This window comes from Nipponia nippon, unplaced genomic scaffold (genome assembly GCF_047370975.1).
Source record: "Nipponia nippon isolate SJK-2023a ecotype South Korea unplaced genomic scaffold, ASM4737097v1 scaffold_2, whole genome shotgun sequence".
In the NCBI taxonomy this organism is placed as follows: domain Eukaryota; kingdom Metazoa; phylum Chordata; class Aves; order Pelecaniformes; family Threskiornithidae; genus Nipponia; species Nipponia nippon.
Genome location: NW_028262336.1, coordinates 55,401,307 through 55,428,735, shown reverse-complemented (window position 1 = coordinate 55,428,735; position 27,429 = coordinate 55,401,307). Strand labels below are relative to the sequence as shown.

General features: G+C 35.8%; 1 protein-coding gene across 1 annotated transcript in view; it reads right to left on the bottom strand.

The window, feature by feature from the left end:
- Window positions 1-10,078: 10,078 nt before the first annotated feature.
- Window positions 10,079-27,429, bottom strand: part of PRKX (protein kinase cAMP-dependent X-linked catalytic subunit) — a 61,664-nt gene continuing 44,313 nt past the window's right edge. The window contains exons 5-9 of the mRNA XM_087758635.1: window positions 24,025-24,120; window positions 19,997-20,054; window positions 17,829-17,906; window positions 14,653-14,801; window positions 10,079-14,145 (exon numbers count right to left, since the gene is read on the bottom strand). Of these exons, the coding sequence (XP_087614761.1) occupies window positions 14,676-14,801; window positions 17,829-17,906; window positions 19,997-20,054; window positions 24,025-24,120 (358 nt within the window). The 3' untranslated portion in view covers window positions 10,079-14,145; window positions 14,653-14,675. The remainder of the gene's footprint in view (window positions 14,146-14,652; window positions 14,802-17,828; window positions 17,907-19,996; window positions 20,055-24,024; window positions 24,121-27,429) is intronic.

Genomic DNA, 27,429 nt, shown 5'->3' with positions numbered 1-27,429 from the left:
TGCTATTTAACGTCTTTGTGCAAACCCCAGACCACAGGGGTTGGTTTTTTTTTTTTTTTTCCCTTTTTTTTCCCCTTGGATCATGCTTACAGACTCTCTTACTAAAATACAATGGAAAAAGACCTCTCCCTATTTTGGCTTGCATATTTACACTACTGTTATAGGTCTGCTGAAAGACAGAAGAGACACGTGGGTGTTTGGGTTTGCGCCTTGCACAGCAGGATGCTTCTACACCTCCACCACAAATGTACCTACTAAAAATGCCCTTTCGGGCTGTGCACTTGCAGTTAGCAGGTACTGACAGGTGGAGGTAACTGCTTTGCATCGGCCAGCAGGTCCCTGTCCCTCTGGTCATGTCTCCCCACACTGCACCATCACCAGCAGTGTTTTACCCTCCCCAGAATCAGCTCCTTCATCTCCTTCCAGTGGTGTGGAGAGCAGCACCATTTCATTAACACTGGCAGATGCTTGCAGAGATAAAATTATCGAAGAATTTTAAGTACTAATTTGACTCCAGAAGCACATTCACAGCGACTGCTCATGACAGATGCTCGGCAACCACCTGGAAGGTACTAAGCCCTTGACTCAGGCTGAAATACGTAACTCAAGGTGCCAGACTCCCTTTGGTACAGTGTCTGACAGCGTGCAAAAATCCAGCATACTGCAGGCCTTCAAGAGAATTTTTACCCGCTACTTGGACATATCTAGGATATTGTGGAAAGCTCAGATTGAAAAAAGTCTGCAGAAGCTCTTTACTGGATCATGGCACTGTCATTGTACATGAGGATGACGCATTTCCAGCCTGTTGAATCACACTTTTTAATGATCGCATATAGGACTTGGATATAAAAATATTTTGGTGTATTAGTAAAGGTTTTTCTTGTCTGTGAAATCATGTGTTGAAGCATTCTTATGAACTGAATCACTTTGTCCTTAATTTATCTCCCATCTACTTCTCTGGGAGATTATTTAAAGCAAAAAACAGAAATTTTGATTCAGGTTTGGATTTTTTTTTTCTTCACAGCACTCTGATGCTAGCCTAAACACCATACATTTTCTCTTCAAAATGCCCGATTTATACATTCAAAGCTATTAATCGTTGCTTCATTCAGTTAAAAGAGAAACTTTATGACGTTAACCCAGTGTGACCGGCTTAAGGGAGATGGACTCACAGACATGGGAAGAAATTTATTATCTTGTTTTTGTGAAGGGCTTTGAAACTCCTGAACTATTACAGAAGAAATAATCTTTTCAATCTCATTACCACATTCAAGTATAAGCCAAGTTTACAGGTGCTGTTAATGTGATGACAAATCTATTTTTCAGTGAGTAATGGCTACCTAAATGGATAGCAGAGCATGTGAACATCACAGCCTTCTTAAATCAGATGTCAGAGCTACTTGTATGACCTTGATTTACCTGAATAGGGAGTCTTTAATGATTACTCAGTTAACAAACAGCTGCATAGTTTTCATCTGAATAAACCTATGATTGCCACTCTAGGTTAGAAATTCTTAGAAAATACCAGAAAAACGAATGAAAAAGAAATTTACCTTTGTTTTGGAAAATGCTCCCATTAGATGCCTTCCAGTTAAATAGACTATGTTTTGTGAGTGATGTCTACCATGCTCACTGACCCTAATGATGCTGCCACTTTCAGAATCACTAGTATTTGCAGACATAAATACCACAAAATACATATTTCAATTATAAAATATGAAGTTTGGTAGACTCACGAGGATACAATACAAAATCTCATGACCGAAGTCTCAAAACCCTTGAGCCTCCTTATACTCTAAGTCCACACCTAATGTCTCAAAGAAATCCTTGATGCCCCACACGAGCGGAGACACAGTCCCTCCAGAGGTCCATGCAATCTCCTTTCATCTAAGGACATTTTGAAGCTCCTTGGCCATTTACTTAAATTCTTGGTGCAGAGTCTCCATCTCCTGATTAATTTATATCACTCCTTTTTGATTCAGGACCATGAGGAGGAATCAGAGCACTTGGTGCATGCCAGTTGATGTCCTTGTTATCTCACTGTGCCTTGCTGTGCTTTTATTGTTATGTATTATACTTCTAAGATTGCAATCAGCAGTATTAGAAGGCAATACATAATATATTCAAAACACAGCAAGCTGAAAGTGGAATCACTTCTGTACACAGTAGTATAAAGCCATTAAAATGCTTTTAATAGTGTTGTGGCTCATTTTTAAAGAAAAAACCCCTTTTTTACAACACACACTGGACTATAAATTTATGCTTTTCATATAAGAAGAGGACATTCTGCGATCCTTGACTAAAAAGACAGTTCATGGGGGAGTAATGCTTGCCAAGTTAACTAAAGAGGATCCCGAATTCCCATCAATTCAAACAGGAAACGAGAGAGGAAGAGTGTTTTGTTTTCCTGTACGTCTTCTCAAGATCAATTCTTTAACTCCAAATTTAGAACTGTTTGGAACTAAGCCTGGTTGAAACAATTGAATGATTTACTACTGTTTAAAAATAAATACTATGACTCTAGAGTATACTATAAAAGTACTTCTGTGGTTATTTTATTCCTTAACATATTTTATTTTTTTTTTAGAGGGAGAACAATTCTCAGTAATTCATTCAACAATGTCACCAAAAGGACAAGAACAATTCACGTTCTATTAATTAACAGTGGTCAAACGCTTCTTGACTTTGTCTAGAATGTTTTTCTTTATGGTACTTCAAGAGAGTGATTAAAAAAATAGATGGTATTTCTACCTTATGTACATAAAATGATTGCTAAGTAAATGAGGAGTATATCACAAGAAAGGCATTACTTGGAAATGGCATCAGTCTTCCTCTGTTTTCAATTAAACATATTCCAGGCCAATTCCCATAGCACGATCCTCAGTGGAGGAGGAAGGAGATGTACTCTCTGTATTAGTAAAAGCCAAAATATTAAGCGAATTATTTTGTTGACATGAGGAGCCTTGCATGAGCAATATGGTAGTTATACATTTGGGGTGCCTGAACAAAGCTTGGTGGGTGCAGACAGTAGGCCTACTTTAGTCTACTACCTAGACTTTAGACCTATTGCACAACTGTCACCCAGCCCAAGGAACAGACACGTAGCTGCTCCAGCCTTTGCGTTGAATGCCTTTCCTGCCTGAGGTAACGTCTTCGTTTCTGAGAGGTCTTGCTACGCTCCATTCCTCCCTGCTTGTGATGAAAGAGCTGGCTGGCAAGTCAAACACAATCATGCTTGGGCTCGTGGTTCCTGGAAGGGCTTTTTTTGTGGCCACGTACTCCCTTTCCATGCTCCAGCTAGCCGTACGGGAGCTCCTCAGTGTTTATGAATCATCCAGACAACCATATCTGGTGGAAATGCAAGCACAATGTCACAGGACTTCATTATTTCCCAGCTTGTCGCATCACCATAGAAAGAGCTAGGTGAAAATAAGTTTCTGGTGAAACTTCTTTATCTGACAGAGGCATATTTTGAGCAGCATCCAGTATTCTTTGGATGTAGTGCACATCCAGCAACATGTGAGCACACCAGTCTTCTGTCCCTCAGTTTGCAAAGAGCTGGGTCCTACACTGATTTCAACCCCCTCCACAAGCCACAGAAAGGCCACACGAGCTTTCTAGACTTGAGAGAAATGAGGTTGAATGGCACGGCCATTTAAAACACTTTGAGGTAAACAAGTTTATGAACTGCTGGAAACTTCTACACATGGAAGTCAATGAGGTAACATTCCTTCCTTCATGAGCTGGTAGACATACAAAATCAGTTTTCTTCCAAATGAAAATCCAAAGCTGTCTATAGAGACAGCAAATCAGCACCACCTTCAAACAGAAGAACTTCCTTGTCTTAACCAACCTGCATGCAGCAGTTGACATCAACACATAATCCATTTCACAACTTCAGACCTCCATTAAGTCCGGAGAGGTTAAACAGTCCTTCCACAGCATTTGAGAAGACAAGGAACTGAACAAATTCCTTAGCTCGTTATTTCAATTCTACTAAAGTTCTGAGAATAATGAATTTATTAGTTTGGTGGCTATTTAGAAAACTTTAAAATGGAGAAAAACTGTATAAATAAATGCTTAATTTTTTTAGTAAAATAAAAAAAAAAAAACCCAAGCATTATATATTGAATTTTCTTAACTTTGGGGGACAGTTCCAAAAACATCACTTAGGATGAATGTAAAATAGAGTTTTATTGTTTTGGCTCTAGGTGGCCATGGATGAGCAGGGGGATTGGACCAGGTGACCTTTGGAGGTCACTTCCAACCTCAACCATCCTGTGATTCTGTGAAATGGTCAAGTGAAAGTCAAAACTTTTCCTAAGTATTTCCTTCCCTCCCTCAAATTAATTTACCTAATTTGATCTTTGAAGTCGTGAGTCCCTCTGGTGTAACATAAGGCACTGAGTATGAGATTCAGATAGAAAACTTTTAAAACCAAGGAAGTAACACTTCCTCTCCCATTCCTGAGATGTTTCTATTCTTTAGTTTCAAGTACTCTCGCCACCCCTAGAAGCTGCAACTGCCTTAAATCAACTACTTCATGGGTGGTGGAATTTTTTTAGTTGGTTTTGATTTTATTCTTACAGAAGTAAGAGGATACCGTATCAAAGGAAATAGGCATGGAAGATTTTTATTTTGCATAGTCCCTTTTCCAATTTGAAAAAAATTAAGACCCCAATCAAAGAAAGGAACACTGCCTAAATGTGCTATGGCGATACCATGAAACAAATGCAACACAGTTGGGTTTTTTTCCCCTTCTTGCCACAGGTAAACATTTGTTATGCAGTGTTACATTTATATTAGAGAAGTTTGTGGAAAATATTTTTTTCCCTTAATCGTGTTACTGGAAATCCTTTTAAAGACTCTAGCATGATAGGGCTTTTTCTCTCTCCTTTGTTTGTCTGCTTCTCCTTCAGAGTCTTTTATGTGACTCACAATAATGCATTGTTTCAATCTGTAATTTATTGCTGCTATCTCCCATAACACCTTGAGAAGAAAGGATCAGAGATTTTTTTTCGATAGAATAAACAGAAGTGAACTCCACTGAATGTCACCCTCAGGGCAACAGGGAAACAAGCTTGAACACGAAGCAAGCACTTCCAAAACAATACAGGAAAAAACAGCGACGGATGTCTTTAAAGGGAACTAGCTAAAAGAAGCCAGTAAATGCAACAACGTTTTGGCAATATATGAAAATATACTGTAACTCAAACCTGATTTTCAAGGTGGCTTGCATTTTTCCTTCCAATACATCATACACTGTGGTCCTATGCAGAGAAAATAAAACCCAAACTTTTGGACAACATATGTTCTAAAAGTCATTGACTGTTTCTATAATCTTCTTGCAGCTTTTGTCTTTTTAGCTGCTTGAAGCTATGCCAGTCTAAGATTAAGCAAGGAGATTTAGAGAGAAGTTATGGACTGAATTATTTCAACTAGAATGAAATCTCCACTCAGTGTGCAGAATACATTAGAAGCTTAAAGATATTACGAGGTCAATGTCTCCTCATTTGCATTTTTATTGTATTAATTACTCTTATTGTTGACAGTTTGAAATCAGAAAACCCCAGAACACAGACTCATAACAAAGTTAAATAAGGAGGATAAATTTCTGTACTGTTCTTGATTTTGGCCCTGGCATGATAAGAAAGTCTATTTGTTTTTATTTTTGAATTGCAATGACAAAAATCATCACTCCACTGTCTGATCATTGAATCTTCTTATTTTATACTTGCAAATTGGAAAAATCTTCCGCAACTGTTGTCTACCACCACAAGCCTAACAGGAGTTTTTTTCCTAGGCTTATCCTTAATGGAGGCTATTTTACTGCATGAATCCCATCCTCTGGTAAACTTATTACCTACTAAAAGATATCTACTCTGCAGAAAACCCAGAAGCTGAAAACTTGCTTGTATTGGCAACTTCACTCTTCCTTTGACATCTTCCTTGCTTAATACACATACAGGAACAAAACCAGTGAAAAAGCCCTGTATTTTAAAGCTTTAATGCCTCCTTTGCTTAAAAACTGTGACATGTCACATGTTGAACTTCAAGCCGTTTAATGTTTCATATAGATAATTAATAATTGTGAATGTAAACAAACAAACAAACAAAAGACGACACAGTTAACACTATTAACTCAGCTGCTCCTTTTCCATCCAGGTAAACACTACTTTGGGGGTAATAAACCAGATTTTACACTTCTATCAAAGACTTACACTTTAAAGTCATACAAAAGGCATTTAGAGTATCAATGAATGACAATAGCCAACAATTTGTTTTCAGGAGGTAAGTGACCCCCAACATACCTCATCTCGTCAATTTTTTAATGAAAGCACCCTAGTAAAATCTAGCACCCTAGTAAAAGCTTTGATATATTTAAATATCTCATTCTTAAATTGAATTCATGGATTTCTTTATTTGACTGCCAAGTCAGTGTTAAAATTTTAAACAAATGAACGTATTAATTTCAAACTTATCATATTTTGCATGTAAATAATCATGAGCTGTATAAACAAAATTTAAAATTGTTAATTACTGGCAGAATCTACAAAGCCTCCAAACAGACTTCACAGACATTTTCACAATCCAAAAAGACATTATCTTAAAACCAAGGGTCAACAAGAAAACCTGACTGAAGAGCTATGGCCACTCATGTACTCATGGCCTGCCTAGGAAAAAAAAATTACAAATCTCTCTTTCCTCAATGGCCAGACAGTGAAATTAAAGAACAGACTCGGTCTCTAACAACGCTTACTTAAATGATCCACCACCACACTTCCCTTCTTGCATCTTCAAATTTTTGCTGGGGATTACATGAGTCACAGGAGCTTTATGTAAAGATTTTAAAATGAGTTCAAAATGTGCTGGTTGAATTTTGTGTTATTTTATGGCATATTGCAATAGTCTTGCTCCCCAGTGGCAAATACCTGCAGAAAGAATAGAAGGACTTGAGCTACACTCAGTTATTGGAAATTCCTTTTCAGATCAACTAAGTAGAAATAGTGCTTTTGATCCAAAGTTCAGTTCACAGCAGGGAAACATTTCTCATAGATCAGTTGAGTTCACGATGATGATGGCTAACTGGTAGGAGGAAGCAAGTGTCATGGCACAGGACTGCAATGCTGCTTTAAGAGAGAGGCCAGTAAGAAGAATCCTAAATCTGAATACGCTTAAACCACGAATGCATTAATCTGGAACAAAAACTTTGCTGTTCCTCAATAATGCATGTACATATGTACTCACAGCTCAGTTTTATGAACACAAAGATGAAATAATTTACCTGCTTCTGTTTACTTACCTGTGCTTATTTTTTGCAAAATGTGTTACTAGAATGGGTAAAAGTTTGACCAAAAACTAAGAACAGAATGTTAAGTAATTTTGTCAGCGTGCTTCAAAGGAAACTGTTAATCAGTAGAAATGAAAAGACATGCCACATGTGAAGGTTTTAATATAGTAACACATTCTAGCAGCCCTGGTTCAGTTAAATACTTTTGCAAGCACCTTGATTAGAAGAGGGTCCTAAATTAACTTAAAATTTCTTTTTAATTGAGAAATTAAAATCAGGTCAGAGAAAGTACTACATATTACACACACAATTTGAAACACTCCATATTTATGACAGTTGTTCACCAAACTTCAGAAGCACTGAACAGCTGATAATCTTTTCTTTTTGTATTCTAAATAAAAAATTGAGCTGTCTAATGCTTAATTTCTGAAGAAATGTGGACTTAAAGAAAGCTGCCATTGAAAAGCTCAGAGTTCTTCTAAGGCTCAGTCTTAGTATTTGCTAAACTGTTCAGTTACACTCTCACAAAGCTTCTGAAAGAAAAAAAGACCTGGTCCTTCAAGGTAAGACGACTTGAGTTTAGGCTCTGAAGGAAGCCTGACACACTCCATGCCTAAGCAAGCTGCTGTCTTCTTCATGTGATTTACAATAAGAGCAGCATTCAAAGCACAACCATCTCCTCTGCACAGCTTACACTTGCGCAGAACAGAAAATTAAGATGATGACTGTAAAGCACTTTTCTCCTTCCCTAACCAAGCGGTTTTAGTCTCAAGGATTCTCTAAACTAGACTAATGATTGACTAAAGTTGAAATAAACTCTGGCTCCTACAGCTATCTCTTTTTATACAATACTGGGAAGAAGAGCAGTTTATCGCTTAGCAGCCACCATAAAGCTAGAACAGGCACAATTTTCTTGACAGCCTTTAGTGATAGAGCAAGTACATGTACAAGTACATACTGTTCAGGCATACTAAGTAATTTCTTGGATTAAAGTCCAATTCAAGCTTATTTGGCTTCCCAAAATAGTTTTTTCTCTTCTATTTGGCTTCTTTATTACCACAGTCCAGAATATGAACAATATGCTGGAGACAGGAAGGAACAAATAAAATAAAAAAATCAATCTCAAGTTGTTTTATTTTTTAAGCTGAAACAGACTACACTTTTCAAGGTATTTGTGATATACTCCTGTAAACTAAGTAAATCACTGCAGTAGAGACAGCACCTGTACAGCACCTTAGAGTTTCAAATACTAGAAGTAAGACAGGCCTACATTTTTGTGCTTCAGGTTACTTATCAGTTTTGGAATTTCCCTCAGAGACTTCAGTGACCAGTGTCCTAAGTTACAGATGCAGTACGAGATGCTTGGCTCTCAACTGCCCCAACAACTCATTCTTATTAGCACTGAAACAAATGCAGCAAATCAGACAAAATCATACCATAAGTCAAAGCTGGTATAACAGCCCTACCTACCACTGAAATTTTCTGTTGTCACACTTTGGAATATTCCTCCATAAGACTCAAAAAAGTATTTTGATACCTTGAAAGAAATTCTTACAATTCAGCTTGGTAAAATTTTACAATATTTCTGGTTTCAAGGATAAATATGAAGCTTGACATACATTAATGTGTGGCATTTTTTTGAAGGGTAGACGGAAAGGAGGAATGGAAGAGAGAAAGGAAAGCTAGACTCTTCCACTGGGACAGTAGAAGAGCCTGTGAAAAGTCTAAATTCTGAAGCTGAGATTGTAGCAGCTAGCAGTTCACGCAAGGAAGAGCTCGATAGGTGAATTACATACCAGTTCACAAAGCACTGGGCAAGATCCAGAGTTGCAACAGGGCCAGTTGCTTTCAACCATTTTGTATAATATCACAGTTACTGGTTAAGAGTAGGTCACAGAAGGGTGGGTTCTTGTGAAATGCTGTTTTAACAATGTTTTGCAGTAAAAAGAGCTAATGAACCATGGAAGTGAGGCAGATTTGGGAGTAGTGAGTAATGCTATATGAGTATGGTCCAGGCAAAGTTACACACCAGCAAAACTTACCTGCCGTGCCCTGCATGAGTGAAAAAGCACATTTAAAATGGCCTTTGTTGGATAAGATCCAGAGCTATATGTGCAGTCAGAAAATATGTAGTATTCAGGCTAGAACAAATGAACAAAAACTCTACCACATGGCAAAAGGCTGGGGTAAGAACAAGATGCCAAACCAAATTCTTTACAAACACCCTGGACACTCGCTAACATTCAAAAATGTTATGTTTTAACTGAACAGTTCTTTTGATTCATGTCAAAGACCTGACTAAAAGCTTGCCAGGGCTCACTGCAGTGTTCCTTCACTTCCATTAACAGTTTCCTGAAGCACATGACATAATGGTTTACAAGAGAAAAACGTCAATGCACAAAATTTACAATTAATCCAGGCAGAAAGAAAGCACAAAGTTCTGTGTTAAAAAAACAGCTCTTAACTAGTCCGAACTGTATCCAGTTGGTTCTATGCCTACATAATTATCTCTGCAAGATTAAGCTATCCAGTGGGTAAGAAATAAAATACAGTTGACCCAGGAGAAGTAATTTAACACTAACAGCTAATCAAATTTTGTTAAAAACAGACTTTGAAGTTCTTGATAGAAGATGAAATGAAGGTTTAGTTAGGTGTGCCTGACATCATAAGAATATTTTTTGATGCCTAAAGAAACATATTGAAATGAGTGTTCCAGACAGTGTTCAGGTCATTAAGTTGTGAAAATGTCGAAGCAATTAGTATCATAAAATCAAAGTTTAATGAGAAGTCTGAATTAACACTTTTCATTATCAGTACACTATCTGAAATGAATTTGAAAATATACTTTCTGGTGCTTCTTCCACGCCAATTGAAATATGTTCCACCACTTGTGTCTTGCTCTGGAAAGACTTAACTCCTGAAAAGAAGGAACAGTTGTTTTTCTACTCCTCTCCCCTTCATCATTTTTTTGGATGAAGAACCTCTACTTCCTCCCAACACAAATGGAAGCAAACTAGCTTTAAACATTTAAAAAGATATAAAGGTTTATTAAATGAATCCAGATTTGACAGCTATTACATAAATTAAACAGCAATAAAATTTTACTAGCGTTTATGTACAGATCACAGTGATTTTCATTGTGCAATGAGGGCTGACTTTGTAACTTTGAACAGTACTTATACATGTGAGCTACAACAAGCAACCAGCAACATACAATGTTAGTCGAAGCTAACCTCGCAAGTCTAGCAGTTCAAACTGATTATGCAGTGCACAAATGCCTGCTACCACTATCACTACTTACTACACAACAGTATTTATAAAGCAGTCAAGGTTTGCCATAGAAAAGTGCAAAACATGGGAAGTCTGTACACAGTACAGTACAAAAAGGAATCATGCTACAGTCATTGAAAGCTGAAAAATAATTCTATAGCATAGGAAGCACTGCATCACAACTCTTCTGAATGGCAAGCAGATGGGCTGAGGAACAGCCATATCTTAATTGCTTTCAAAACTGCAAAATCCCTGTTCATCCATTTAAACATAGTTTAGTACCTATATTTTGATCAATTAACAATGACTTTCTACAGTGGAAGATCACATTAGTTAAAGCTCAGTAGCACACATATTCATTGATCAAGCTAATTTACAGGAAAATCTACAGCATGTTCTCCATTGAAATCATGAAGCTTTTATATCATTTGGTTACAAGGCAATTGAGTTTACAATGCACGTTTATCACTTAAAACCTCAAATTGGGCAATTAAAAATATATATATATAAAAAACTCAAAAATAAAGGTTGTTTTTTAATGTTTAACATTCTTGTTCACTGAAGCAGAATACCAAAGGCCTATGGGCTCTTGCAAGAAAACAGTCCTTAAGCAACAGTCGATACGCAAAAACACATGTTAACAGAAGCAACCATAATAAAATGAACTTCAAAGAATACCATACTTGAATAGAAAATAAAAAAGTGTTCTAGTCCGCTTAAAAAAAACCATAAATCCAGAGTCCTTAGTGCAGTGTGTACCCAGGGACTTCTCCGTGAGCACTCAGACAGAACTACATTAGTGGGCCATGAAGTCCCAGCAAAGACTTAAAATAAAACAGACTTACTTGTGCAAATAAATAAAATGGGCAGGTAATAACAGCTCATTAAGTCCAAGACTGTAGAGAAAATAACTGATCACTTAAAATAATGCTTCAAAAATGTTTGTGGTTGAGTTTTTTTTTTTTAGTTAAGGACTTTAATTAAAAAAAATTTGACAGTAGTTTTGTACTAGAAAGCATGTTGACGAGGTCAGTAGTTAGGCATATGTACACATGGCTCTGGAAACAATGTAAAGTCAATGGATTAGCATTATTAATAAGACTGTATTTGTTTCTTTAGTCTCTATCATGAATGTCAGTGCATCCACTGCCAGCAATGGATAAAATCCGTAAAAAGAAAATCCACTATCTCCTGTTGTTCAAGCATTCAAAACTTCTAACCACCAATGTGGCACAATAGTCAAATGCAACTTCATTTCCTCAGCTTTGAAGACTTCAACACAGTGCAGTTTTTAAATTTGAAAACAAAAACAAACAAAAAAAAGATATTTAGCACACTCAGCTTGTTGCAGTATGTACATTTTTAAATAAGAAACTGGTTTTGTAGTACTCAGATTCCATAAAATACTGTAAGCTTACACATTAAGAAAACCCCTGAACTGTGCTTGCTCCTCTTAGACAAAGTAAGCTGTGTTTTATGTACTTCAGTTAGTCCGATTCATTTGGAATAACTAATACCACAGATACAAATACAGTGGGCCAGATTAATTTTTTCAAGAGAATAAGGTATTTTATCAGGTTAAAATGATCATTTTCTAAGGATTTCCCTATATTTCATTATACATTCCTACACAGCATTTATTGAGTGGCAGCTGGGGCCATCAACTTGTCGCACTTGCATAACATCAAGATGACTTTGTGATATTCCAGAATTACCACTTTGAAATACCCTGATTTTGTTCCACATTGTGCATTTTTGCAAAAAGTTATGCAGTCTCTTAAAGTTAGACTTGCTTTATGAAGAAATAGATCTAATACCCTAGAAATTGCAAGTTCTCAACAGCACTTCTGTACTGTTTAGAGCTAAACAAAAGAAAATGGAGGTCACTTTTCCACGAGGAGACTCCAGCTGTAGGTCTGTCATAAAATTATAAACATGGTAATTTCATTAGCAATTACTAGAATGTCTACCTTCATAAGCATTCAGGATTTAGTTCAGAAAAATGAATCTTTGGCCTACATTTCTTATGGCATTTCAGATCAAAAATGTGGAGAGCAGTTCATTGGAGAAACTGTCTCTATGATCTACTTAAACAGTTCTATGTAGAGCCATCAGTCATAGTAGTGGAACTCCAGTGAGCTGATGTGCTTTCGAAAAAAATATTTTTGGTCTAAATATCATAATTTCACTAAAAGTTATCTAAAACCACAATGCCTGGAAGAACGTATTTACTTTTTGAAATCAAAGCACTTCAAAAATCATTTCTGCTACATTAACACAAGTATCATAATATGGAACATGAAAAAAACCCTAAAAAAAGATCCTGGCTTCTCTACAATCTACCATCATGTTTATGTGTATTCATATACATAGATACATACATATGCACATACTGATATTTAGTGCTACTTAAAATAAAGCAGTATTGCAAATACTTCCTAAATACAGTGTACTCAAGCTGCTAGAAAGATGTTAGTACAGAAAAAAAAAAAAAGGGACTCCTTACATCTAAGGTTTGAACTCTGTACATATGGAATTCCTGGCAGCAAAGATTTTAGGACATTTCCAAAAGCAGAAGCAGAAAAATTAGGCTCTAATATATATTCAGTCTTCCCTCTGCTATTCTGAAGTGCCAGGCATTCAACAACAACTATTTCAATAATCAAAAAAGTCTGTTATGGCTCATGCTTTACATTTGGAGAAGACAGCAAGCTCAAGAGAGAACAACTCCTGGAAGAGCCAGTTAGAGCCCTTTTATCAGTATGCACTGAATTGCATGTTTACAGAGAGTCTTCATGTGAGGAATCTCATTTCAGGCAGTGTATAATCACTCAATATCCTGGTTTGTGAAGAGACATCACTGTAACAGAACTTCATAAATTAGACATGAAGATGCATCTTAATAATAAAACATGCCCTTGTCTTTCTGCTTTCAAGTACTATGGTTGCAAGTGTGAGGCATTGGAAATTTTAGGTACAAATATTTTTAAAAACTTAATTATTTTTATTTTTTACAAAGAATTATAAAATGTATATAAGATGATGAAAAACTCATTTATCCTTTTAATATTTTTATTCCTAGAGAACTTCTTGAAAAAACATTATTTGAAAAATAAAAATCATAGACTCTGCAAAATACAAAAATTTACATCTTTGCACAGTTCCTGTGCTTTAGTTGTATTGTTTTCATTATATACATATATACTAATTTGTGCTTTTAATTACACAAGTTTAGTATAAACTTATAAAATTAAGTCTATGAGTTAACTATGCAAAAAGGATCTGGGAATAGCAGGAAACTTAACTAAACCATAAGTTAAAAAAAAAAAAAATAATCCCAAAATATACCATTTTAGTGAGTCTACTTCAGAGTAGACTATCAATATTACAATTTACTAAACTAATGTCAAATGTTTACAGCAAAAAATTATTCTTGCCTGCCTCCAACTCTTTAGATATTTACCATATACTAATACACATATCTGAATGCAGTATCATTCTTATCCACAAAGAAAGTCTTCATTTATGTATGAACTCCATTTTTCTTCAGACTTGCTCTCAGCACTTGAATTTCCTTCCAGTTTCTAAGACAAAAAATAATGAAAAAGGAACACAAAATACAATGTGGAGCATGTGAATTGAGTAACAAGTATCAACCTATCACAGTTACAAGACAGAATCCAGGGTACAGAATTAATCTGACAATCTTATTCCTCTAACTCAAGTCTTCATTCTGAATATAAGTCTTGCATTCAAGAACAATCACATTTCCTTATCTGTCAAATCAATCTAGATATTTCCTTTAACACACTATTTAAAAGTTTTAAGGACAGAAGGACTTAAATATCTGTATGCGAATAACTTCACTGTAAAACACCAAGATAAATGACCTTTGTCACTCTGTAAGCCTGCTTTACAATATTTTATTTCAACAGTTTAATTATGCTATCTATTACTGTGATTCATATTGTTTTTACAAGTTGTAAGGAAGTATTAATCACTGTTATGAATCAGAAGATGTAATTTCTGCATACGGCTCTCGCTCACAGACCTGCAATATTTTGAAGAGGACTCCTGACATTTGGACATACCTCACCCGGAGTAGATGTTGCATTCAGAAGTTCTTGAAAATTTCTAGATCTTTAGGGGGTACCGGAGGCGTCTTGTTCCAGTCATCTTCAGGGTAAGCTTCAAAATTGGAAGTATCCCCATCATTGGATACTTTCGGTACTATGGGAGGCTAGTCAGAACAAGCACAACAAAAATGTTAGTACCATTTCCTCAATGAGCTCCTCTCCACCATATTAACACAGAAATTCTGTAAAAGACTGATTAAACAGAAGCGGTACATATTTATAAAAGTTCACCTTTTTCATCAATAATGAATGGCTTGAGAGAGAGAAGCTTGCAGCAACACAGACATGTTCCAATGCTTTGTCTATATTGCAGTTAAATATTGTGGTTAAAAGACACTTATTATACAGGTACCTATTTTATTTTGCGCTCAAGTTCTAGCTGCTTTGCACACTGAAGGTAACTACTGCAAAAGATTACTACAACTAAGCTTCCAGGCACATGCCGTTACAGCATAATCTGTCACTCTCCTTCCTTACTCCTCCCCTCTTCTGTGGCCTATGAGCAAAAAGGAGTGTAATCACATTAGGTTCCTTTCAACTAAGAAAGAGTCTTGATAGCAATGTGGGTAACTGCTTTCTAATTGAAGAAAAAAGCCTTCTCTTCTCTTCATTGCTTTCAAGTAGATTGATTGTTTTTAAGGAGGTTGAAATGACTAATGTGTATGCCTCACGCTACCTACGATGCTTTTTCCTAGCCTAGCAATAAATTCAAGCAGGTAAAGAAATTGCTGCACTGTAAAAACTCATTTCACAAGGATGTCTGTAAAAGCATCTTAATACAAATGGATCTTTTTAAGGAAACTTGGAGGTGCCAAGAGAAATATCTGTTTTCTATTTCTTTCCTCAAAGGATCCTTTGGATTTCTAGGACTGCCCACCAGCTGCACAGTACCTGTAGCTTTTCCTTGTCTTATATCTAGCATTGAGATTACTCTGCCCTTCTGGCTAGAGGCTATAAGATAAAGCTCCTTTCTGGAATATTTAACTAATTGCAGGGGTTAACATAGGGCAAAACCCTTTTCTTCTCTCAAGGGACATTCACCTCTCTATCCCCTTCTCAGTAACAGAGAACTTAACTATCGTCATGAGTCCAACAAAACACTTTAGGATGAGAAAGCCTTACGGACAATCACCAAACTGTCTAGTAAAAGTCATACCACAGACAAAACTATAAGGTACAGCAAAATGTTATTCTACATCTCCTCAAAAAGATAAAAATCTGGCTTCCACTAGCTCTGAGATCTTATCTGATCTTTTGGGCTTCTCAGTTTGAAACAACGCCATCAGTAGGTTTTCAATGGGACAGAAAGGGTCCTGAGGGATGGTACTTCTAAACTTCAGCCAAAAGCAAAGTCCTGCTTTTGCAATGTGGCAGTCACAGCATACTGCCCAGATGCTTAAGAAAACGTGCAGAATCTGCTCTGCTCCAGAGAACTATCTGCTCCACTGGTACCCCCACCCCCCTGTAAACATTTTGGCAGGAAAACCAGTTTTGTGAAGTGACACACAAAAAGAGAAAAATTAAGAAAAAGAGAGAAAGGAAAATCCTCTATTTTACATTAACAAAATTATTTTCTCTCAGCCATTATTATTATTTGTATAATACTGATATTTAAGAACTTTTCAGGGCTGTGAGCCAATGCTTCATTTGTACAATAGGCCAATTCACACTTTTTACAGGAAAAACGCAGCACTGTACCCATTATTCCATATTTTCAATCTCTTCATCAGTACGAAATAGAGTGAGACTGTAAAAACTAATTCTGAAGAATATGGCTGCCTCTAGAAATAACAAAGTAAATTTCTGATCCAATTCACATCCTTGCTCTGAAGTATAATTAAGCAGCATCTCGTCTTCTAAGAGCTTAATGTAACCAGAACACAGATTAAGAAACAAGTTTTGGATTCATAATAATCTGAATGCCACAGTGACTTTTTTTTTTTTAATAAAAATGCAACATAAAGGATGTTTGGACCTAAGACTTTTGATTTGTACCTCTAACATTCAGTTTTTAATACTATTTGTTATTTATTTGGTAATACAGTAGGTTGTCATAAACTTCAGGAGTTGAAATAGTTATAAAACATATTATCATCCAGTTTGTGTTCTTTGCAGATTTGTGTGACCAGAATTTACTGTAAATAATTTGAAAAATGTGACTTCATTACAATAGATCTACATAAAACATCAACTGTGTGTAGTAATCCTTAAAAAAAAAAAAAAGCAGAAAACCCCCAAACCCCCCATATTTAAAACAATGTAAACTTCTTTTTAAAGAAAAAAGTCACCTACAGCTTTATACTAGGATGTTGTCTACAAGAAAACATCAAGAACATTTTCATCTCTTATCTATTCTGCAATAACTCAATTTAAGATGTCTAGCCAGAAATTCGTTGTAAGAAACTAATGCAAAGAAAACAAAACCCAAACATTTAATCAGTACTTGACTGACTGCGTATAGCAACCTATGTTACTGAAAATCACTGCTGTAAGAAACCATACTAGTTAGAACTTTAAAAAGCATTTTGCAGTGTTGATAGCTTTTGCAAACATCTGCCCTCATATAATACTAGAATTCAGTGCTGTTAAAAAGTATGTTAGAATTACATACATAAATCCTTCTCTCTCACCTTTCCTATTCCTCCTGCTCCCATATGCTTTACATTTATGAAAGCATTTACCTGAATTGAACTTGGCACAAAAATTTAAAGCGCAGAGTAAAATACTTCCACAGATATAAGGGCAAGGGCGGGGGGCACGGAATCAAACCAACAAACCACCAATCCTCCACATCCCTCCAAGGAAAAAAAACACCTACAACAAGTCGTTACTTATAAAACCCTAAAACTGAAAATTAAATGTTGTATTAACTAATCAACTTCAGCAAAACAAAGCAGGGATTTTTTTTAGGTATTTTGTATATAGACAAAAATGCTAGCAGACATTCATATAATTAATTCTGCAGTGTAAAAGAACAAAAATACATGCAGTTATTGATGTGTTCATATACACACATGCTCTTACACACATATGAATACACAGACGTGACAGGCAACAAACCTCAACAGATCAGCTTAAATGAACAATGACCTCTTGTTGTGATGTCCTATATAGTACTTTGCAGAACATACCTTTAGTCTCCTTTGAGGTACAGCGTCCCAATCTATAGACCTGAACCATCGATGTCTCTTCACATCATCCGCTCCATTCTTTAAAGAAAAAAAATTTAAAAAAGAAAAATTTAGTAAGCTATATGTATGCCAAACCACGTATTTCATAATAAGAACTGTGCTATCAAGGCAGACTAATGGTCTGTCAAACCTTTTTCCTTTTCTCAGGTGATAATCATTAAAAGATTCTGCAGGATAAAGTCATAGTGTTATTTCCCTAGCAGATCCTGAGTTCCAGCAATAAGATCCAATTTGTTTTTGCAGCAGCATTCTTCTGACACAAGCGAGATCAAGACTAGGCTTTAAAATACCCACAAAACCATTCACTGCAGTTCTATTCACTTGTTTTCTCCAACATTTTAGAGAATGCCTCTTATTCAGACATACTTTCTAATTCTTAACCTAATAAAAAAAATAACTGAGGGTTGATGGTGTCTTAAATAAAAATGTCTAGGAACATAATTCTACCAAATATTACAGATGTTTAGTGCCAACAACAAGAGGTTCTCAGCACTGTTACAAAACTATATATACACTATATGTATATAAAAATCTATATATAAAAAATATATATAAAAATAAATATAAAGCCACTTGTTTTCATTTTAGATATATGGTTAAAGGCTTATTTGTCTTATAATGATTATTCTCTCTGGGCTGACTGGTTTGATTATGTACATAAAGAATGAAAATGTCTTTTTCTTTTTTTTTTTCTTTTTTTTTTTTTTACTCCCCCTTCCCCCCTCAGGATGAAGTTTGGTTCAAGCACAGGCTCATGCTCAAGGCATTAAGCACTGGGGAAAACCAGCTGGTTCTCTGTCTCAGGCCTGATCACAACACAGTTTTAATGCACAGCACTCAAGCTCATACCACATGCAGCTCCATGGAATGAAGCATACCACACATTTGTTTTTTTCAGATTTATATGGAGTGGGACTATCCATGCTCACATCCAAAGAGGCAACAAGGAGAGAGTAGTTTATTACCTAGTTCCCTCAAAAACAGATCTGATTGAATGCTTCACCAGAAAATGCCCATTGGGATTTAAATATTTTTAAACCAACTATGATTATGGAAAAGGATCAGACTTAAGACTGACCCACCCCAAATGCCGCTTCTAATTAGAACTATTTTTGATTTTGACATTTTAGCCAACTGTAGGGAAAAACCCCAAAACAAACCTAAACAACCACAGACTAAAAAAAATGAAAGCCAGCCAAACACATTTTCCAAAACCCAGGTTTGAATAAACCCAGGTTTGCTTCTGTTTTTGTTTTCCTTCAAAAGACATAAAAGTTTTCACTGGTCAATAACTTTCTAAGTTTTAAGCTTACGAAAGTTTGGTCTTAATCCTCCTGCTGCCACCCCCCTCCCCCCCCCCCCAAAAAAAAAACAAAACAAAAAACCAACCACTGCAAAGAATTCTGAAGTATTAGGAAAACTTTTATTTCCTAGCTTTTCTTACCATCTTAAGTTTGCGCCATAAAAGATTCTGAAAATGAACTTGTGCCATAAAAGGTTCTGAAAATGAACTTTGGACAGCAGGTTCTAGCATCTATACTTATATCAATATGCTCTGTTCAAGGAACCTGGATTACTGTACATCTTTTACCTTCTTCATCTATGTGCAACATAAATTGTGCTTTGTACAAAAAAGCAAACCTCTAACCTCCCCTGCCCAGGGAAATGGAAATTTTAGCTGTCTCTAAAGGACTAAAAGATTGCACAAGCTAATTTAGGTATCTGCAACACTGCGACAACAATAACAAGTCAATGAATATAGGATTAATTTACTCTGCCAGAATGGTAAATTAACCTACACTGAGTTGTGTGTGGTGCTTTTGCTAGCTTGTTAAAGTACCTGAGTTAGTTCACATGCAGCTAACTTCTCACTGCACTACCAACCATAGCTACACTGCACAGCTGCAGAATCAAATAAGGAGTATGATTTCCAGAAATACACAGTTAAACTTTGCATTTAGGACTGCACAACCTAAGTAATGTATGGGAAAATATATCTCAATTTCATGCTTATAAAAACAAAAGCCACAGAAGAGCTGTTCTTCATCTTTCCTACAGATTTCAACCTTGTGCTACGTTCTGCATTACACCTAACATTGTACACTGACCTTCATATTTCCTAATCGTCTTGTCCTGTCAACCACAAGCAGCTTCTTAATAAGGTCTCTGCAGTAAAGAAAACATGTTCTCTGTTAAACAAAAGAAATTTATATTTGACTGTCATACAAATGTTACAGAATATGAGCATACTTCCCTTTGACGAGCTAATACTGTGTATAATTTACCTGTTCATTTCCTTCGTATTTTAGGACACTTAAGAGTGAATGATGAAAAAGAATAACCTGTTCTAAAAGGAACTTGCAGATTTCCTGCAAATTCCTTTTAGACTCTTTCAAGAAACAAAGGAGAAAAACTTTCTCTCTCTGTCCTCCCCTGCCCCACAAGTACTACCATATCTTTCTTTGTATTTTTGTATTTTGCTGGGCATTCCAAATCTCAAAATGGATCTCAAACCTATTTGGAAGAACACAACTCTAATATATATAAAAAATACAGATAAAGCTGCACCCTCAACTTTATACATTGACATTTAAATTCTGTGGCAGCTAAACATTCAGAGAAAACAAGAAAGAGCTAGTCATCTGCCTAAAACTAGTAGGATCTATAAGCTTTAATTTCATTGAAAATGAAAAGCCTCCCTTGAGATTCTAGTTCATTGAACAGTTCTACATAAAGCTAAATCAACATTTTAAAAGATGAATATAAGTTTAGAGACAAAGTACTTTAAATATTAAGCACCAAAAAACTCCAACATAAATCAAAGTGAGTGTCACAATTTATTGAGTTAGCTTGATTACTTATGAGTTGAGAGAAAAATCTGGCTTCACATTTCTATAAGCAGTTACTTTCAACCTCAAAGATTATTCTACTATTTATTTTTAGAATAATAGCATTCTGGTCTCATTGCATAAAGTACCAATGACAGGAAAGAACAAAAGCTTAGCCACCTTTCTTGTTTCTACAGCCTCAAATAGACCCGAGAGATGCAATGCTGCATGAAATGCTGGGTATCTACAGAGTGTGGCGAATTCCAATTTTTAACTTTGCAGAAGGTTTTAAAAAAAAACAAACAAACAACAACAACAAACAACAACTTTATTTAGAGAAAAGAATGCAAACGTATGACACACCTGCCCCTCTCCACCCCTAAAACTCTAACACCTACCACCGCAAAACAAAAAAACCAGTATTCTGTCACCTATCTTTGAAATCACAAAAGCATATGCACAAAGAATATATGAACAGAGAGTGAATGTGCTAGACTGTTTGAAAAGCTGTTGTATTTCGCAGGAATATAGTTCTAAAATTCAATTGGAAAAATATTCAATTGCCAGATAAAAGGAGAATAAAAAAGTCAAGGTAGAAAGCAATTTTAAATCTCTCATGATCATTCCAGCCAATCAATGTTTGTATTAAGACTAAATCATGTGACTGACTCCTTTTACAGTCACCTTCTGGTCTATAATTAGACTTTAAAACACAAGTGGGACTGAAAAGAAATCCGGAAACCCAGAACTAGATTCACAGGCTATATGGCCAAACCAGAAAACATTCAATGGATCATTCTTTGCTTTCTTCAAAAATTCATCTTAGAAAAGCACAGTTAAGGGATGAGCTTGCTCAGTGATACTGTGTTGTCACTAAAGATGAAGACATTTGCTGCATTCAATAGAACAAATATCCATTAAACTGAATCAAGTAACAGATTTTAGTGCTTCTTTACTACATAGTTTCTAAGGAATGATTTAGAAATAATCATGTTAAAGTCAATCCAATAGATACGTTGCTGCATTTGGGGAGTGAAATTCTAGACCAAAGTCTTCCAGACCAATAATCATTAAACTGCTGTAGCACTGATGTTTTGCTTGGTATTTTCCAAAACTGTCTTTGCAAAGGAAAGTTTACAAAAGCAAAAAAAAAAGAAAAATATAAAGAAATAACTTACAAACTCATTAGTGGCCAAAGAAATAGGTGGAGCATAATTAATACTTATGTTTTATCAGAAATGAAGTAACACAAAACTCTGCTGACAGTCTTATTTTGGAATTTCTAGTTGGTTAATTTATCACCATCATGGCAGAAGCTGCTCTTCAGAAGAGATCTGAACTAACGGTCAAATGCGTCAAGGACTTCATGTACACAGGACGAAGGACTTGGAGAAAACATCTGATCAAATTGCAAGGAGGCTAACAAAAGGGATACGGTAGAGAGCAATGTGAAGAGATGCTAGTTCAGGCCAGAAGGAACAGCACTTATACAAGACACACAGCAGTTATACAGCACAGTAAGAGACAGTGAACATCATGCAGCATGAGGAAAAGCAAAAGTGGTATAAATTCAAAAGGTAAAAAGTGCAGGAGAGTGATCGGGGGTAGGCAGGTAGAAAAATGTCAGCCAGTAAGGTTATGTAGTATATCTAGGTAGAAAAGTTTTCTCAGAGTTCAAAAAGGAAAATAGTTTTCTGCCTAAGAGCAGAGAGTTGAAGTTCAATTGTTATAAACACTGTACGCACTAATACTTCAGACATAACCTGGATGTGACAGGATCCAAGATAGCGTTCATGCTTGCTGAGATATCAACTGATAAGGAAGAAGAGAGAGAAAGCAAATGGGATACAAATAAGGTAAGAAGTAGACTGTATTCTTAGGACAAAACAATCTTGGCACTTGCTTTAAGCTAATGGTGCAGACATGTCAAAGACTATCCAGTTCTGCATATTGTGGTTTAAAAAAAGGAAGAGGGGTTGATGGAACAAGAGAGAGACATTATGCTAACAACTCACTGCAGAAAGCAGGTGAAGCCACGCAAATGAATGAGATCACCCAAAACCAAGGTGTGAAAGGAGGAAAGCCCAAGCTAGAACTCCATGAGACCCCTTAAAGGCAGGAGTGTAACGGTAATGAGCTGCCAAGCACACACTGAAAGAACATCTGGATAAGAAAAAGTGAGAAAGAGACATATCAACAACTATGTTGATTAATGTATCCTTATAATTCATTGACAGTCACATCTAGACTGAAGAGCAAAACCTGCATATGCATGCTTACTACCATAACTTGGAAACTTCACAGCATCAGGTGTCTTCTGGATAGTAGAAATCAGTGTTGGTCTGTGAATGTCATGCACAAATAGAAGCTAACAGCATCTCTACTTTTAAATGCTTTCACCATGTTAAACAGGTTGCTAGTGATAATAACCTAATTTGAGCTGTTCATCTTCTGGTCACACTCTTATACTTTAGTGCACACAATATTATGTGAGAAACTAATTTTATCTATTTACCTAGCGGTGACAGTAAGCAAGTGCCATCTCTAAGGTGGCACCTTCAAAAGCACTTCTTCAAAACACCTTGAATGATTAACCTGGGCATGTAAGAACAGCTTCCTATCCTCACTCACTGATTCACTCATCTCTGCTTCTGAGGAGAAACTTCATGTTCAAAATTGCACTTCCTCTGTTCTAATATTTACCAACAATTATTTCAATTACAGAATTTCTAAATAGGGAAAAAAGCATTTCATCTGCAACATATCTGTAACAATATGAACTATGACTAAAACCCACACATGCATATATAAGACTGCATATTGAACTGGGGCCCTGCTATCAGGGAAGGCGATATTACACTGGAACTTATCAGAAAGTTCATTCAAGTAGTTATGCTGAGAGTGACTTAACTGGTACATATGCATACAAAGGAACAGTTCAGTGTTCACTTCCTGCTCTCCTAATTTTTATTCATCTTAAATTATCTCCTCATATTTCTCTTTTCTTTCTTCCACACACCAACCTGGTACTAATGAGCTTTGTGCAAGGTGGAAAAGCATTTAATATTCCAAAATATGCAGGAAAGTAAGAGAGGCAGATACTGTCTTACAACTGTATCTCCAGCTTGAAGTCTACCAAAACCATAATTTTACTTGGACTGCAAGAATAAACTTAATTTAAAATATTTTCCAACATAGTGTTTTAGAAAATCAGAAGCTGGTATCTGGTCTTCTGTGAAGATCCTTTAGAATCAGTGCTCAGGAGATGTTTAGTATATAAAAGACAATGTTTGGAGTCATGGACTTACTTTACGTATAAATCCAAATGCCTCGGGAAATCTATTTTGCCAGCAAGAATCTTCTGATATATACCAAATGGATTGTCATCAAAAAATGGAGGAAACCTATTTTAATACAGCAAATTTTTAGAGGTTAGAAAAAGGATTTCTAAAAATCTTATAAACAATACAATGCTATAGTAATTCCCCTAGAAATCATTGATTATATAGTTATTTTTGGTAGGGCATCATCAATCAAATACTAACTTAAGGCTGAAGTGTAACTTAAGGCTGCTATTGCAAAACAGAAAACATTTTTATACGCAACACACTGAACACAGAATTAAAACTGAAGTATCACAATAGAGATTTTTGTTACATTAATATAGTAAAAATATCAATTATGAGACAAATTTGCAGTGTTAAAGTAAAAAATGCTTTGCCTTTATCTATAAAACCCAAGGGTGTACTTTCCAAAACAGCATTACCATTTTTGATCTTGTCCTGTAACTGCAGGCATACCCTTATTCACGAGTTTCTATCTAAAGTGTCAAAGGACCCTCACATGAATAGATTGTCCAGTTCAGTTCTTGAATTCAAGTATATGTTTTGTTAGAGAAGGTTTGAAAGAGACAGACTGTTCAGAACCTGACATTCTCTCAAAGTGGAACTGTCTTTCTGTGTTGGACAGATAAAGTACTTATTTCATAATCTTCCCAAGATGATCAGTAAATCAAGATGCAATTAAAATTCTACATTTACTATTTTCTAAAAAATTTTTCATGTGAAGTTATGAGCTAACAAAGAGACTACTACTTGTTTTACAGCTACAGTAAGAACTGAGAGAGTTTTCTGTTGTGCTTCCTTTACTAGTATAATACATACCCTGATTACTGCAAGAAGCTCAGAGTATGGGTGCATCAGTACAAGTGATACAAGCAGCTTGGCCCAAGTGCCAACAGGTTTTCAGAGTGACAGTCACCTTTTTAGAAGTTACCACAGGAAACCTTTTAGGGGAATGGAATAACTACCTACTCATTCACTAATCTCAGTCCCACTTTGACTTCTGTAACATGACCAAAGCATCCCTCTTACTATGCTTCTGTCTCAAAACCCCTACAGAACAGAAAAAAGGGATTTTGAATATCAACCGTTATTAGTAACGTCCAACCACTATTACAGTTCAATGTTTAAAATATTTTCACATCTCCGTAACATTTTATAATTACTTTCTATGAGAATTTAACTGTGTACATACACACACAAATACAGTGCTGGTGGCTTTAGAAATCACTGGTAGCACAAACAAGTGTGAAAATAACGTTTCTTCATTTCACATTCTTTCCTTAATTTTACGTTACTCAAACTAGCTTATTCCTCAAAAAGTACTATACATTATTTCCATTATGTAGGAGCTTTCAGAAGTAGCAATTTCTTCATTATTCAGCTGATGGTCAAGTGGATTAGCATTTCCTTTGAAATATTCTAAATTTCAGCCACGGATAAAACCAAGTTCCATCAGAATAGTTAAATGAAGCTGTCTGTATGCATAAGGTAAAAAAAGTAATACTGCAAAGCACAGAAAAGCATGACAAAACTATCTGGTTAAGGAAAGACTGAAGAACATTTGTTGGTGTTCAGACAGCCAGAGTAGTTTCATTGTGAAAAACTGAATAGTCTCAGCTGTAAAGAAACTGAAAAATATAAGAATCTCAGGAAAAAAAAAATATTTGTATTTTTATAAATTCCTGCTTTGACACTAAAGAACAAGGAAAACATGATAGATACCTAATGTGCATAAAATTTTCCCACACCAGAGAGACGATCTTATAGTTTCTTTTTTAGTCAGGCCACATTATGTCCTTCACATTCTCCAAAGCAAATTGACAAACAGTACACTCAATTTCTAACTTTGTATTTGTTATTACATATTAGCATCTATAAATGCATAAAGCAATTAGAATCAGACTTTGCAACAATGTATTACAAAGGTACCAGCTGCAGTAAGCAGACTGATATGAAATGCAGGTTTTTTTCCTCTATCTCCAAACATTCTGTACACTACTGAGCTATGAAATCAAGGAGAAAAAGAAGTGTGTGTATGTTTTTACATAGTTACATATGTTTAAATTGCTCTTTGCTTTCCCACTTGGAAAATCCAAAATTACTATGTCTGGAATTCTTGAGAGAAATTTAAATCACTCTTGGCTATAGAATAATTTAATGGCAATACTGCTTAAATACTGCTTGAACTGTATGCAAAATGAGAATAGCTTTGAAAGATTACATAGTTTTCTTACAGACAAACCTAATAACTTGACTTTGATACTACTTGCAAATGTCAATCTGCAACACAGCACAGATTTTAGACCAAACAACTCAAGTATTGTGCTGGAAGCTACCTAATAAATCAACAAAAGCCCCCTTGAGTTTCAGACTGCCTTCACACCATAACCCAAATACAAACAGCTGCCTTTTTTCCACCGACTGAAAAGAGAAAGAAGCTAAAAAAGAAAAAATCTCTGTACGTGGGACAACAGCTGCAAACCATTCCTTTTGCTAACTGATGCATAACAATGGCACTGACATTGGTCTCAAAGATAACAGATAGTTTTAGCACTGAAGAAGAGAAGTTGTAAAACCTAAAGGGAAAACACACAGGTCTGGGAATATGAAACCACGGACAGGAACCATTAGCTACCTAAAACAATAGACCAGCACATCACATATGACCACCAAAGCAGAAACAGAAAACACGAAGCCCTCATTAGATGAGAAAATTCAGTTAGCTATACATCTGATGACAGTACAATTATGACCTAACATATCTAACATTAAATAGCAAGTATGTTTTCCTCTGCGGTAGATTGTAACAGAAGACATGTAGGCAAAACAAATAGATCTTTGAACTGTTTCTAGTGACAGCTTGTTTAGCTTGTTTAGATTAACTCAATGAACTCCATATTATTAATCTGTTCTGTAAAGATTTCTTCTCATCCCTGGTTCTCCCTGTTCTTTCCCCTTCCTATGTTTTACTATCTTAAACCTAAATGGGACCTTGCCTTAAATCTATTATGTGCAGAACTAGAATTCCATGGGCCTCTAGAGACTAAGTTAGAGAAATAAGACACTGCAGAACAGGAAAGTGTGGTTTTGTTTGTTTGTTTTTAGAGAGACCATTTCCTTACACACATATCTACCAATTCTTTTCAATTGCTTTTGGGGTTCAGAGAGAGTAACTTCAGGAAATAACTACCAAATGTCTTAAGTAATTTACTTGCAGACAATAACTTAGTCTTGAAGTCAGGTTTTGTTCACCTTCAAATAATTTTCCTATTTCTTAAATCTTCTTTGAATTTCAAGGGATAAAGTTTTGTAGGACTGTTTTCGCATTTATAGCTTTGATAGTAAATATTGAGCCACATCTTGAGTTGG